Below are 15391 nucleotides of genomic sequence, written 5' to 3'. Positions count from 1 at the left end.
TCAGCTCTGCCTCACCAAGTGCCACCATAGCCCCTCCCAGACACCTGCCCCACTTTGGGGTCTCACACTGACAGCCAGGTGATAACGAAAGCAGCGCTTCAGAGCACACACTGTCACACACCCACTGCTGGTTCTTGTCAGCCTTTGGCAGGCAGTGTCCCCACTGTGCAGATGAGAAAAGCAAGGACCAGGCAGACAAGCAATGTCCTCAGGAATGTGTATTCTTACTTGGGTGACGTAAGTGCCCTGTTGGGCAAACCAATGCATTTCATATAGGTTAGGTTTGCTCGCTCGTATTTTGCCTAAATGGAGCATTGGCATGGGGCAGTGCCATGTGTGTAGTCTGTGGAAGGCTCAGTGACCTTGGGCTCAAGCTGGTGAGCTTTTGCTCAAACAAGATGAGCCCGCGCTCAAGCCGGCGACCTCGGGGTCTTGAACCTGGGTCCTCCGCGTCCCAGTCCAACGCTCTATCCACTGAGCCACCACCTTGTCAGGCCCACCCAGGCATGTTTTGCTGAAGAGTGCTGAAGGGCTTGAGAGCCCTGCTGAGGCTGGTGGGGGTCCGGAGTGAGTCTGGAGGGAAAAAGAGAAGCGGTCTTCCCTGCCTGTTTGCTTGTCCTCCATTACGAGACTTTCATAAAGGGAATGGCCCACCATTTTCTGGCTCCACAGTTCCTGAATCCAGTGGGACCCTGCATGGCCTTACACACCCCAAAGACAGGATACCCTCCTGCAGGGGAGTAGGACTTATCTCAATCCCTGGCAAGTTCACAGGACACTACTGATACATTTTTTGGTGCATTTGGAGAGTAGCTGTCCACGAGACCGAATGTTTTGACAAATCTAAGCAGTTTCTTATGCAGGTAAACAGGGTTACTATGGATCAGGGCCAGGGGACTGTGCGTGGGTGGAATGTGCCTACTTTCTTGCATGGTTTGACCGCAGGCCTGGCCCTGGCCTGCCTCCGAGAAAGCCTTTTATTTGTCCATCTGTGCGCTCCCTGTCAGATCACATTCAGGGCCGTCCTGCGGGCACAGGGTGAAATTTCTTCCCGTTGACATTTGCCTGCCATCCTGTCGCATACTGTTCCTGATCAACCCCTGAGAGAGGCCTCTGCAGTCCCAGGGGCGGAGCTGGTGTGGAGGGGATGGATTTCGCCATGGCCCAGTTTCTCCTGAGCTGGGAGCCCAGTAGGTGTTTTGTGAGGTCTGCCCTCAAAACGCAGTGGCCCCTGTCCAGGGACCGGAAACCAAATGAGGAGGGGAGAGAAGAGGGACAAGTGATGAAGAGACAGCACTGCCCATTTACAACCTGCAGAGTGAGAGTTGTGTCTCTACTGTCGGTCTGGGGAGGGCGAGGCTCTACAGGGTCAGGGCTCTGGTTCTCGGGTGACCTGGCCGCGCACGGTACTCGGACCCCACCTGTGCTGTTCCAGGACACTGATCCACAGAGACCTGTAAGCCTCATACATTCCCACGGCTCAGAACAGCTCTGCACCCGCTGAGCCCGGAGTGTCCCCAGCTGGGGCCAGGAACGGGCCCTCCCGGGAGCCACGTGATGATGGGGTGCTGCCTCGAGGGAGTGCAAAGGAGGTCGCGATGAACCTGCGCCCTCAGGAGCTCCTGCTTCGGGAGCGCGCCCAGTGAGAAGGCCGAGAAGGACAAGGGAGGTGCCAGGAGAGAGCCAGGAAAAGACAGGGCCGCACAGAAGCACCACACGAGGGCAGGTCTGAAACCGGAAACGGGAGGCCTGTGCCTCCTGAGAATGGAGAGCCGGAGATGGAACAAAGAGGCGGAGGCAGCGGGCAAGGAGAAAGCAAAGGTCTGCGGCTCCTGGCGTTCCTGAGGGAGGACACCGGAACCTCTGGAACTGGAGCGGTGAGCAGCAGCAGAGCAGGGGAACTTGACTGAGCTGAAATGCCACCCAAAGCCTGGCTGTCCGCAAGGAAAGATCTGTTTTAAAGGCCTGCAATTAGATACATCCATGTCAAAAAGTTTTTACACATAAGAATGGAGAGACATTCTAGAAGCCTCGGACAAATCAGGTGGTCAACCCACTGCACCCAGTGTTCGCTGTCCCAGACGACTGTGCAGAGGCAGGTGGAACCCAGTAGAGGGTCCCCTGATCTGAGGAGCCCAGTGTCTCCATGTGCTGAGGAGCACCCCACGTGTCCCCCTGAAGTATGAAGTGTCTAGGAGCTGGCCCACATGCTGTGTGGACGTAAACCGGAACTGTGTCCTCACGGTCCCCACGCTGCGTGCTCGGAGTGCAGCCTGAGGGACTCACACCTCACTGGGCAGAGCCTGGCTGGCACGCCCACGGGCTGTTTCTTCTGCTTCCCTCCGTCCTGGAAATGGGATGGCTGTTTCTCCTGGCACACCCTCGCCCTCTGATTCGCACACCTTCAAGGCGGTACAGCATGGCTTCTTTAGTTTATACGGCATTTTTATTCAAGCTCTGGGCCCGAGTCTTATTGATCTTAGGTCACTTCGCTCCCCTAACTGGTGACGGTTTTAGGGGTGCGTATGACCCAGTTCTGGCCAGTGGAAAAGGAGAAAGCCGAAGTGCATGGAACAGCAGACCTGAGATGACAGCCACCACGCTGTTTTGGGGCAGCGGGGTGATCTGTGCCGGGGTGGCATCCTTGATGGCCCAGCAGCACTGGACGTGCCACCTTCAGACTTACGGTGCGACAGGAAATCCTGGCGTCTTACCTCCTAAGCAGCTGAGTGTTCTGTTCCTGTTTGCTCAAAATTGATGAACTTAGTGTCTTTAAGTTATCTTAAAATAACAATGGTTCAGTAGGTGAGTGGATTAAAAAGCTGTGGTGCATCTACACAATGGAATACTACTCAGCCATAAAAAAGAAGGAAATCTTACCTTTTGCAACAGTACGGATGGACCTGGAGAGCATTATGCTAAGTGAAATAAGCCAGGCAGAGAAAGACAAGTACCATAAAATTTCACTCATGTGGAATCTAATGAACAAAATAAACAAGATAGAAGCAGACTCCTAGATACAGAAAACAGACTGCCAGCTGTCAGAGGGAGGACAGTCGGGGGACTGGGTGAAGAAGGGGAAAGGAATAAGCAAACACACTCATAAACCCGACAACCGTCTGGTGATTACTAAAGGGAGGGGTGGGGCGGGGGAGGGAGACGAGGGTCAAGGGGGTGAGCTGGGGTGGTAAGCACACGATGCAATGTACAGATGATGTGTTACAGAATTGCACAACTGAAAACTATAATTTTATTAACCAATATCACCCCTATAAATTCAATACATTTTTTAAATTAAATAATAATGGTGCTGTTGTGTTCCAGCACCTAGTACATGGCTAGATTTTCAAAATACAGAGCTCCTGGGCTGGGAGAACTATAGCCACGTTCTCTGCACCAGGAGCAGCGCTGCCTGCATAGGGCACGTCGCTCTTCTTTCCTCGCCGGAAACCTCGGTTAGCAGGTTTCTGCATGTTTATTGCTCCCGCCGAGTGCCCTGAGCTGTGGGTGGTGTTCCATAGCTGCAAAGGTTTCTGTGTGCACCTGGCCCGAAAACCATCTGTGGAACCGGTACGACCCAAACGTGTGTAGAAATGTATCCCTCCTTTCCCCATCCCCGCAGGACCCTGGGCAGGTCGCCTAACCCTCTCTGTGCCTGTTTCCTGAGAGATCACAGCGCACAGTGCACAGAGCTTATAGGAGTGGCTGAGTGCGTGGGGACTGGCACGGGCAGCCTGGCGCTGGGAGTGTGCACACGTGTGCGCGCGTGTGGAGGGGCAGGAGGAGAGGGGAAGGTGATGGCAAAGGAGTCGGGAAGAGCCACCCAGTCAGAGAGGAGCCCAAGGGCACTGGTGACCAACTGGAGTGTCATCTTTATTCCACTTTTAGTTTTTGTTTCAGTTTAATATTTTTAAAAAGAAAGAAATTACATTTGTGTATGGTTTTTTTGTTTGTTTTTACAGGGACAGAGAGAGTGTCAGAGAGGGATAGACAGGGACAGACAGATGAGAAACATCAATCATTAGTTTTTCATTGCGCATTGCAACATCTTAGTTGTTCATTGATTGCTTTCTCATATGTGCCTTGACCGCAGGCCTTCAGCAGACCGAGTAACCCTTTGCTGGAGCCAGCAACCTTGGGCTCAAGCTGGTGAGCTTTTGCTCAAACCAGATGAGCCCTCACTAAAGCTGGCAACCTCGGGGGTCTCGAACCTGGGTCTTCCGCATCCCAGTCTGATGCTCTATCCACTGTGCCACCGCCCAGTCAGGCCATTTGTGTATGTTTTAAACCTCCTTTGAAAACTAAGGGGAAAGAGATACCATAGTAAAGCACTGCCGAAGTACTGCTGTGGCTCTCTCCAGGAAGTGCGATTCTGAAGTTGCCCTTCTCAGACGTTCCTGGAGTGGTCGAGTTTTCTTCACTGTGCACGTATTGGTTTTGAAATCAGAAAAACAATTTTGTGTGAGGAAGTAACTACAGTGTATATAATTACATGGTCACAGTCAGGTGTACAATTCAGGCCAGAATTGCCCTGAGAGTGTGGGTAGCGAGTCAGCTCCAGGCTGCTCCTGCTGGCCACTGGGCCCTCTCCCCTCGGGTAAGGTCCCGGCCCCTGGTGTCTGCTGGTGCTGGGCCTGGGCCCCTCCAGCACTAGACCCCTGCAGCCCCGGGTCTCTCGGAGGAGAAGGTGGTGCTGATGCTGGACCTGGGCCCTCCAGCACTAGACCCCTGCAGCCCCCGGTCTCTCGGAGGAGAAAGTGGTGCTGACGCTGGGCCTGGGCCCTCCAGCACTAGACCCCTGCAGCCCCTGGTCTCTCGGAGGAGAAGGTGGTGCTGACGCTGGGCCTGGGCCCCTCCAGCACTAGACCCCTGCAGTACCTGGTCTCTCGGAGGAGAAGGTGGTGCTGATGCTGGGCCTGGGCCCTCCAGCACTAGACCCCTGCAGCCCCCAGTCTCTCGGAGGAGAAGGTGGTGCTGAGGCAACGGACCGTTCCCTCCCCGCCCGCTGGGACGAGCTCCACCGCCTGTTCTCTGTCCCGCAGACCCCGCAGGCTGCAGCCCGTGTGCTCAGAGCTGCAGGCCCAGATCCTCCGCTGCTACCACGACCACCTGCACGAGGTGCTCCTGTGCTCGGACCTGGTCAAGGCTTACCAGCGCTGTGTGAGTGCTGCCCACAAGGTAAAGCCCTGGCTGCTGCGGGCAGGGGCGTGGCCGCTGCCAGTGCTCACAGCCGTCTGCATCTCTGTCTGCTCCATCCCACGCTCCAGCCTCAAGGTCTCTGCCTTCTGCACGGTGAGGGACCATGGGCCTTAGCTTCACCTCCCGGTTCAGAGGGCCTGCCTGCTGGGCTTACTAGGGCTCTTAGAAATCTGGGCTGATGGGAGAGCCCTGAGGCACTGGGCCGCACAGGCCGGGTCCAGGAGCAGTGCGGGTCAAGGCAGGCCCCACCTTCAAGGGTCCGGCCAGCCATGAAGGCATGTGTATGCCACCCAGTTCTTATTTTGGAGCATGAGGGGGTGGGAGCATGGAGGAGGCCCTGGTGCAGGTCGGGTCAGGGTGCAGGTCGGGTCATGGGCGGTCAGGGAGCCTATGGAAAGGGGAGACACTTGGGTTCCGAGGGGCAGAGCAGGTGCGGCCTGCCTTCGGATGAGGGGCTGAGGGTGCCTCACGGCCCACCCCATGCCTGTGGTGGTCTGAAGGGGCATGCAGGGCTCAACTTCTGGTGAGTGGGAAGGGGCAACAGTGGGCCCAGGTCTTGGGCTGTAGCTGTCCTCGACACCTGAGGCTGGCAGCATCTCTCCCCAGAGGGGTGCCCCAAAGCCTTGCCCTCCTTCCCTGAGCCTCCCAGCCAGTCTCGTTCCCTCCTCTCACCTTCCCCAGTTCTAGTCCCTCTTCTGGGGCATCCCATCCCCCTTCCTGGGCTGAGCAGTACTCTGCTCCAGACGGGGCCCGGCCCCGCCCCCACCCTGACTAGAGCTCCGCCCCCACCCTGACTAGAGCCCCTCCCGCAACTTCTGCCCCCACCCTGACTAGAGCCCCGCCCCCACCCTGACTAGAGCCCCGCCCCCACCTGACTAGAGCCCCGCCCCCACAGGCACACCCAGCGGCCCCTTGGCTTGGACTCACCGTAGGGCTGGTGTGTTTGTTCAAGAGGTGTGGGCTGGGGCCCTTCTCCTGTGTAAAAAGCAGGAGACCAGGTGCTATGAGTACTGGTGGTGGAAAGCCAAAGGTCAGAGGCCAGGTGGCCCTGGGCCTGCTCTAGCACATTCTCTGCTGCTCAGCAGCCTGGCCTCACCTCAGCCCTTCGTCCTGTTCTGTCAGCCAGTCCCAGGCTCGCCCCGCTCACACCTGCCCGGAGTCAGCTCAGGGCCGCACAGGATCAGGTGGACGTAAAGCCTGGAGAGGGGTCATTTCCTCTTCCCTGTGGAGCATGGAAAGCTGTTGGCTTGATTCAAGCTGAGCAGAGAAGACACTGCCCCCATTGCTGGAGCCTGCAGCCGGGCGGGCTGGCCGGGCCAGACCGGCGGACCACGGGGCGGAAGGCTCTCCTGTTCTCCTGTGCGCTGCCGAGGTCCTCGGGACAGCTTGCACGGAACACCTTGCCCCTGGCAGGACTGCCAGCCCTGCGAGCCCTGCTCACCACAGGCCTGACTTTGTTTTACCACGGGAGAGACCTGGCCCGGCTGCGGCCCCGCGGCTCCCCATCATCCAGGCCCTCAGCCATGGCAGCTGTCAGGCCCTCTCCCCATCAGTGTGTCCTTGCAAGTCACCCCCGTAGCTTCACTGCGCTGAGGCCAAGGTGTGATCCCGAAGGAAGACGGGTGCACCGTGGCTCCAGCATGCCCACAGGACTCGGGGCAGGGCCAGGCCTGGCTCCCTCTTCCAGCCCTGTGCCTTCCTCCCCCCAGGAAGCCACGTTCACCCCTACTCCAGAAGGGCCTCCCGGCAGAGCCTCCAGTGCAGCCGAGGGCCCCCCTGCCTCCACCGCAGAGCTAGCGGTGGGAGTCCCAGGATCTCCGAGAGTGGTCTGCTTCTAGAAGCAGTCCGATGGCTGCCTCTCTGGCAGCGAGGACTAGGGACAGGACAGAGGCCCACCTGGCTGGGAGTTGTGCAGGAGGCCCTTCCCTGCGGGTGGGCAAACTCCCGCCCTGTGCAGTGCCTTCTGGGCCTGGGTACACGAACACGCGTGTGGGTGTGCACAGCACACAAAAGCCTGCGTGTGAGGGCTGCACACCAGGGCTTACTGTCCGGGCGTCTCACCGGGCAGTGGTTCTGAGAGGACAGAAGGGACCCCAGGGGGGCTGAGGAGAACTGGGCTGAGGCCTGTCTGTCCACGGGGCAGAGGTCTGTCTGTCCACGGGGCGGAGGCCTGTCTGTCCACAGGGCAGAGGCCTGTCTGTCCACGGGGCGGCCTGTCTGTCCACGGGGCGGCCTGTCTGTCCACGGGGCGGAGAGATCAGACAGGTGGTGGGTCCGTGTTCTGAGAGGACAGAGGGACCCCAGTGGGCTGAGGAGAACTGGGCTGAGGCCTGTCTGTCCACGGGGCAGAGGTCTGTCTGTCCATGGGGCAGAGGTCAGACAGGTGGCAGGTCCATGTTCTGAGAGGACAAGGGGACCCCAGTGGGCTGAGGAGAACTGGGCTGAGGCCTGTCTGTCCACGGGGCAGAGGTCTGTCTGTCCACGGGGCGGAGGCCTGTCTGTCCACGGGGCAGAGGCCTGTCTGTCCACGGGGCGGCCTGTCTGTCCATGGGGGCGGAGGTCAGACAGGTGGCAGGTCCATGTTCTGAGAGGACAGAGGGACCCCAGTGGGCTGAGGAGAACTGGGCTGAGGCCTGTCTGTCCACGGGGCGGAGAGATCAGACAGGTGGTGGGTCCGTGTTCTGAGAGGACAGAGGGACCCCAGTGGGCTGAGGAGAACTGGGCTGAGGCCTGTCTGTCCACGGGGCAGAGGCCTGTCTGTCCACGGGGCGGCCTGTCTGTCCATGGGGGCGGAGGTCAGACAGGTGGCAGGTCCATGTTCTGAGAGGACAAGGGGACCCTAGTGGGGCTGAGGCCTGTCTGTCCACGGGGCGGAGGCCTGTCTGTCCACAGGGCGGCCTGTCTGTCCACGGGGCGGAGGCCTGTCTGTCCACAGGGCGGCCTGTCTGTCCACGGGGCGGAGGCCTGTCTGTCCACAGGGCGGCCTGTCTGTCCACGGGGCGGAGGCCTGTCTGTCCACGGGGCGGAGGCCTGTCTGTCCACGGGGCGGAGGTCTGTCTGTCCACGGGGCAGAGGTCAGACAGGTGGCGGTCCGTGTTCGCTGGTTCCTGCAGTCCCGCGCTGAGTGGGCCCTGGGGGTGGAGGTGAAGAGGCCTGGTTCTGGGTCTCAGGACCATCTGGGGAGGACCGTTTCCAGGAAACATTCACACTCCTGGGCAGCCCGAGGCTGGCCCTCTTGGAGCTAGGCCTGGGGGTGCACAGGGATTTGGGGAGAAGAGGGCATGACTGAACTCTGACCTGTTCTCCTCCGTAGGGTTGAGAGCAGCCATCATTCCTGGCCCCGGCAGTGACTCGGAACCCTGAAGAAGGGACCAGTTATGGGATCATAGTCTACAGAAGCCCAGCCTACAGCTGTTTTCTGCCGGGTGTCCATGATGCCCCTGTGCTTGGGGTGGCATGTGCTTAAGACGTGGAGGATGTGCTGCTGTCCGAGAACAAATAAAGCCACTGTCTTTGTTTGCAGTCATTTCTATAGCTGGCAGACGGCCGCTGCTGCCTCCACAGGGCAGCCCTGTGCTGGGCCCGGCAGGGAGGCTGACGAGCACCCAGCCCAGCGGGGAGATCAGGGAGCCCACAGTCCTGCTGCCTCCACAGGGCAGCCCTGTGCTGGGCCCGGCAGGGAGGCTGACGAGCACCCAGCCCAGCGGGGAGATCAGGGAGCCCACAGTCCTGCTGCCTCCACAGGGCAGCCCTGTGCTGGGCCTGGCAGGGAGGCTGACGAGCACCCAGCCCAGCGGGGAGATCAGGGAGCCCACAGTCCTGCTGCCTCCACAGGGCAGCCCTGTGCTGGGCCCGGCAGGGAGGCTGACGAGCACCCAGCCCAGTGGGGAGATCAGGGAGCCCACAGTCCTGCTGCCTCCACAGGGCAGCCCTGTGCTGGGCCCGGCAGGGAGGCTGACGAGCACCCAGCCCAGTGGGGAGATCAGGGAGCCCACAGTCCTGCTGCCTCCACAGGGCAGCCCTGTGCTGGGCCCGGCAGGGAGGCTGACGAGCACCAAGCCCAGTGGGGAGATCAGGGAGCCCACAGTCCTGCTGCCTCCACAGGGCAGCCCTGTGCTGGGCCTGGCAGGGAGGCTGACGAGCACCCAGCCCAGCGGGGAGATCAGGGAGCCCACAGTCCTGCTGCCTCCACAGGGCAGCCCTGTGCTGGGCCCGGCAGGGAGGCTGATGAGCACCCAGCCCAGTGGGGAGATCAGGGAGCCCACAGTCCTGCTGCCTCCACAGGGCAGCCCTGTGCTGGGCCCGGCAGTGAGGCTGATGAGCACCCAGCCCAGCGGGGAGATCAGGGAGCCCACAGTCCTGCTGCCTCCACAGGGCAGCCCTGTGCTGGGCCCGGCAGGGAGGCTGATGAGCACCCAGCCCAGCGGGGAGATCAGGGAGCCCACAGTCCTGCTGCCTCCACAGGGCAGCCCTGTGCTGGGCCTGGCAGGGAGGCTGACGAGCACCCAGCCCAGCAGGGAGATCAGGGAGCCCACAGTTCTGCTGCGGCCACAGAAGCCGGTATGAGGGAAACGAGGGGAAAGCGACCCTTTCCAGGGACGGCCGGAGGACAGGCCAGCTGCTGACAGGCTCTGCCTGGGCCCCAGTTAGAAAGCCGTCGGGTGACTGCTAGGCAAGCGGAAGCTGCTGCCAGTGAGTCTCGGCTGCGGGTTTGGGGAGCACAGCTGGGCCGGAATGCAGGGGCAGGGCAGGCCAGACTGCTGGGGGTCACTGTTCAGTCCCTCTGAGTGATGCCACCCACTCTCAGGGGACGGTGGGCTCAAGTGGGGCAGGACGCTTGAAGGCATGATACACAGGAGGCTGGTGGGGTGACCAGCATACAGACCAGGGCCGAGTTCAGGAGCTAGAAAGGGAGGAGTCGGGTTTGAGTGGGAGAGAACAGGATCAAGGATGATATCCGGATCTCTGGCTGTGGGTGCTGTCGGTTCTACAGACTGGAATGAGGGACACGGGATTGAGAGGGACAGGTGACAGCTGGGTTTGAGATGCGCTGTGCTCAGTTGGTGTGCAGACACTGCCAGCTAGCCCTTGACCTGTGGCAGGACCACAGCTGAGGAGCCAGTGGGCAGCCAGGACCGCATGCGCTGAGGCAGCTAAAGGGATTTGAGGTGGGGCTCCCACTCTGCTAAGCACTCTGCTCATGACCTTGGGTATTCTGCTAAAGTTGTTCGGAGAGCCCCAAACCAGCTGGAGCTAAGAGACTGCCATCTTGACTCTAGCTTTGCAGCCCAGACATCTGTGCTCACCCCCAGATCCTCACCGTCCAGCTGACAGGGGAGGAGTCCGAGCCCCTCCGCACCCCCCCCCCCCGGCAGCCCAGGGAGGGGCTGGCCCTCTGCAAGGTCAAGGTCGGACTAATGCAGTCACAGGTCACCTGGCTGATTGATCTTTTTTGTTTTTAATTATTCATTTTAGAGAAGAGAGACAGAGAGAGAAGGGGGGAGGAGCAGGAAGCATCAACTCCCATATGTGTCTTGACCAGGCAAGCCCAGGGTTTTGAACCGGTGACCTCAGCATTCCAGGTCGACGCTTGATCCACTGCGCCACCACAGGTCAGGCCTGGCTGATTGATCGTAAGTGACATCAGAGCACTTGTTCATCCAGAAACTGAGGCCCTTCTGAGACTCCCTCAGAAGCCTCTAGTGTCCAAGACTTTGTCCAACTTCCAAATCTCATGGGAATAACTCCAGACCCCATCTGCCTACCCAGGAGCCAACTGGGAACAGCTGTGTGTACACATGGGTCTGTGTGTGCCTGTCCACCTGTGCATGTGTGTCCACAGGTGCCTGTGTATGTGTGTGTGTGTGTGTGTGTAGGTATACGCACTGTCCTTGTTCTTGTGCACAGGCAGCCAGCGTGTTCACTACCTGCCAGTGCTCCCAGCTTTTCTGCCTGGACCTCACCCATTTCCCTGACTCCTCTGCTGTCAGAACCAAGCTTCCCTTGCCTGATGCCCACTCCTCCCCTACTGCGGACTTAAGGCGTGTGTGTCGAGAGCCGTGTGCATCACTGAGTCAGATGCTGGGGGTGGGGGCTGCATGTGCTCAGGCTGCAGTCTGTGCATGTATACACATCTGTACAGGACTTCGTCTCTACTCCCTCCACATGGCCTCCGAACAGGAGTCAGGCCTGAGAGCACCGCATGGGTGAGGGCTGTGTCCAGCCGGGGTGGACCTGGAGGCAGACGTTCCTGGGCTCAGGTCCCAGCTGCATGGCCACTGAAATGAGTGTTGATACCCACTCCACCCAGCTGTGGGGGGTTAAATATGACGCTGCTGGCTGTGGTATTCAGGATCCAACCAGGAAGCTAGGAAGCACACTAATTGTTTAAACACAGGGGACTGAATGCTGGGAGTGGATCACGAAGGAGATGGAGGAGCTGAAACCCCAAGTGGGGGAGTGTAGTAACCCAGAAATTAGCAACAGTGGGCACCTTCCCTCACTCTAGGGCTAGAGAGACAAAGGGAAGAGGCAGAGTAGCCCAGTGGAAGCTGGCAGCACAGGGGCCATTCTCAGAAGAGCTGGGACCTCCAGGGGACACAGCTGCTGTGAGAGCTGCTTCCTGGGGGCTCCCCCGGCACCCTCCAGCCTCCACTCACTGCTGCCTCTTGTTGGCTGAGTCTAGGAGGAGCTTCCCCCAGGCCCAGGACCGCAGCAGGCCAGCAGGAAGCTCATCAGCATGACCTTTGGGGTATACTGGGTGGCCATGTGTGCCTGTGCTTGGGGGGTATGAGTAGTGGGAGCCAGTGGCGGCGTGTACATTTACATGCTCACCTGTGTGCATTACAGCTTGTATTGCCTCATGCTGGCCAGCTTGCAGAGCAGTCCCAGTTATCAATCAGCCCGGTCGAACACTCACCACGTGCCACGTCCTCTCACACCGGTGTCCCACACCTGTCTCGCACAGCCCTGCGGATAGTTACCCATTACTCCCCGCTTTCCAGACCAGGGAACTGGCACAGAGAACGGGTAACCAGCCTCAGATTGCAGTGTTCAGTGCTGATGCTGCACCCCCTTTGGGAACTGGGGTCCCCGTTGTGTGCTGGGCCAGCCTGCAAGGACCCAGCCAAAGGGGGCAATCCTGCACTTTTTACCCTTGCCTGGCTCCCAGATAGTGGTGTGGCCCTCGGCAGAAGAAATGGCTAGAGTTCATTCCTTCCAATGTCATTATTGACCGGGGGAGACCCAGAGATGCCAGAGCAGGTTCTGAGCCTTAGAGCAGGACCTCCTTTGAGGTCCTGACTCCTTCCCGTCGGGAGAGAGGGGCCCTGCTGCAGACACACTGCCACCTCATCCACCCGTGACCGCTGCTGCTCCTGCCTAATGCTGACACGCCTCGGACATTCCAAGTCATCGCAGGTGGCTGGGGCGGGGGCGAGAGCAGGGCCAGAGGGAATGTCCGATGCACACTAGGCACAGGAGGGGGAAGAGTGTCACTGCAGATATGGAGGGGCTCTGCACTGTGGCCTCTGCTGGACAAGGTGACTCGTGACCCCTCAGGTTAAATGCATTTGGTTAAATGCAGCAAAAGCCCTTTGAACTATACAAACTCTCTCTCACACACACATGAAAAACAAAGAAATGATACCACCCCCCAATTCATCTGCAGCTGTTTATAAGAAATGTCACATTAATGCTAAGGGCATGGGTTGGTTGAGAATAGAAAAATAAAAATGAGACACCTGCAAACTCGAGAGCTGGATGGTTGTGTTCCTACAGGACAAGGTGGACATCAAGACAAGGAGTGCTATGAGCAACAGAGGGGCCGTTTTAAGTAGTAAGAGGGATAGTGAGCAGGGAGACTTAAAATCCCACGGTGCACACCGGGTGCAACAGCACATACGTAGGGCAAGACGGACAGACGAGAAAGGAGAAACGGCCAGATCCACACGTCACTGCAGCTCTGAGACCACACACCCTCCGCCCAGCTGTGGCAGGTCAGTGCTCAGGGGGGAGCAGAGGACGCGGGTCGTGTGTCCTGAGTGTCCGTGTGGCCCTCGCTAGGACTCCACACCCTCCGCCCAGCTGTGGCAGGTCAGTGCTCAGGGGGGAGCAGAGGACGCGGGTCGTGTGTCCTGGGCGTCCGTTTGGCCCTCTCTAGGACTCCGCACCCTCCGCCCAGCTGTGGCAGGTCAGTGCTCAGGGGGGAGCAGAGGACGCGGGTCGTGTGTCCTGAGTGTCCGTGTGGCCCTCGCTAGGACTCCGCACCCTCCGCCCAGCTGTGGCAGGTCAGTGCTCAGGGGGGAGCAGAGGACGCGGGTCGTGTGTCCTGGGCGTCCGTTTGGCCCTCTCTAGGACTCCGCACCCTCCGCCCAGCTGTGGCAGGTCAGTGCTCAGGGGGGAGCAGAGTACACGGGTCGTGTGTCCTGGGCGTCCGTGTGGCCCTCGCTAGGACTCCGCACCCTCCGCCCAGCTGTGGCAGGTCAGTGCTCAGGGGGGAGCAGAGGACGCGGGTCGTGTGTCCTGGGCGTCCGTGTGGCCCTCGCTAGGACTCCGCACCCTCCGCCCAGCTGTGGCAGGTCAGTGGCTCAGGGGGGAGCAGAGGACGCGGGTCGTGTGTCCTGGGCGTCCGTTTGGCCCTCACTAGGGCTCCGCAGTGCCTGCCAGGCAGTAGTTTCTGAGCCTTTACGCCTGTTTCCTCGTCTGTAAGAGGGAGACCAGTCGCCAGATGCCCTCTCCTAGAGGGCGATGATGACAGGTGTCCCTCTGCTAGTACTCGTTACAGTGATTGCAGGGGGCCTGCCACTCACATCCCCTTCAGGGCTGGTGCAGACAGCCCTTGAACCTGAGTTCTCTCCTGCTGGGAAGTGTCTTTGCCAAGGAGCAATTTCACCAAACCCTAGTCCCAGGGAGCCAGGGGCTACATTCAGTTATGGCGAGGCTGTAGCGACCACAAGCTGAGCATGGCCTCAGCAGGACTGCCTGGCAGCCCCCTGTCCCCTTGCCCTCGGCCCCTCCCTTCACCAGGAACTGCTGACCCCAGGGCCCTCCCTAATAAACGTCCCGCAGGCTCCTGTCTGCCTCAGCCTGGATTCTGTTACTGCTGTCATACCCTGGGCACTGGGAAGGCCGTGACAACACTGGCCCATGCCCGCTGGGCTTCTAGTCCAGCAGGAGAGCTGACACTGGAGCCCGGTCTGAAGGAGAGCCCCAGGGAGAGGCCCTGGGTGCTCCGGCTGTGGGGTCGGCGAGAGCTTCTCTGAGTTGAGACTCGTTCTGGAATCTGAAGGCTGAGCCGGAGTTGGCTAGGTGACGTGATAGCTCTGTCACAGTGCTGGAAACAAGTGAAATGTCCAGGAATAGCGGACGCATTATATAAAACGTGATACGTCCATAACATAGCTCTGCAGCCACTAACGACAGTGATGTAGAGTCGAGTTATTAACAAACTCTATATACTCTGTTTTAAGAAAATAAGTAGTATATTCTGTACGACCCATTCTATGGATGAAAACACATCACCTACACACATGTAAAAATATATACACAAAAAAGAAAAAAGCCAGAGGGTCATACCAAAATTATATAGTGCTTTTCTCTAGTCTAGGGGACAGGATTACGGGTGTGTTTGTTTCATATATATATATGTATATATATATATATATATATACACATATATATATATGTGTGTGTGTGTGTGTGTGTATAAAAATATATTTTTTGTTGTTCTAAACTGACCTGATCATTTTAAAGACTAGTCCCAGGTTCAACTCCTCCTGAATGCCCCTGGTGGATGCAGCCCTTCATGGCCTGGGCCCTGGGTCAGGGCAGCCCAGGGCCCCGTCTTCACAAGACTCTCTGGCCCAGTGCTTGCCCCTTGGCCGAGTCTGGGTCCTTTCAGATAAGGAGCTTTTCCATCTGCTAAGCAGGTACAGTGAAGGTAGGAGAGGAACCAGGCAGGTCCCAGACTGTGTCAGGAGGAGGACGCTGAAGGCATGGAGCCACAGCAGCAGCAGGGTCCCCTTAGTTATTCATCTCTTGCACGACAAACATTGGCACTGCGTGCTTGCTGTGTGCAGACATGAATCGAGCTGGAGACAGCACTGAGGAAAACAGAGGGCCCCTGCCCCAGGACCTTGGAGATCCACAAGGGAGACAAGATAAAAATCAATGCTGTAGGATGTTTTGCAAT

General features: G+C 58.8%; 1 protein-coding gene across 2 annotated transcripts in view; it reads left to right on the top strand.

The window, feature by feature from the left end:
• The window catches only part of CHCHD6 (coiled-coil-helix-coiled-coil-helix domain containing 6), a 347090-nt gene extending 338378 nt beyond the window's left edge, over positions 1-8712 (top strand). For both annotated transcript variants that reach the window (XM_066247225.1, XM_066247224.1), the window contains 2 exons: positions 5043-5178; positions 8513-8712. In XM_066247225.1, coding sequence (XP_066103322.1) covers positions 5043-5178; positions 8513-8518 — 142 coding nt within the window. In that variant the 3' untranslated portion in view covers positions 8519-8712. The remainder of the gene's footprint in view (positions 1-5042; positions 5179-8512) is intronic.
• Positions 8713-15391: the final 6679 nt, after the last annotated feature.

The sequence above is a fragment of the Saccopteryx bilineata genome, chromosome 11 (genome assembly GCF_036850765.1).
Source record: "Saccopteryx bilineata isolate mSacBil1 chromosome 11, mSacBil1_pri_phased_curated, whole genome shotgun sequence".
NCBI classification, from domain to species: Eukaryota; Metazoa; Chordata; class Mammalia; order Chiroptera; family Emballonuridae; genus Saccopteryx; species Saccopteryx bilineata.
This window is presented reverse-complemented; position numbering and strand designations above follow the sequence as displayed.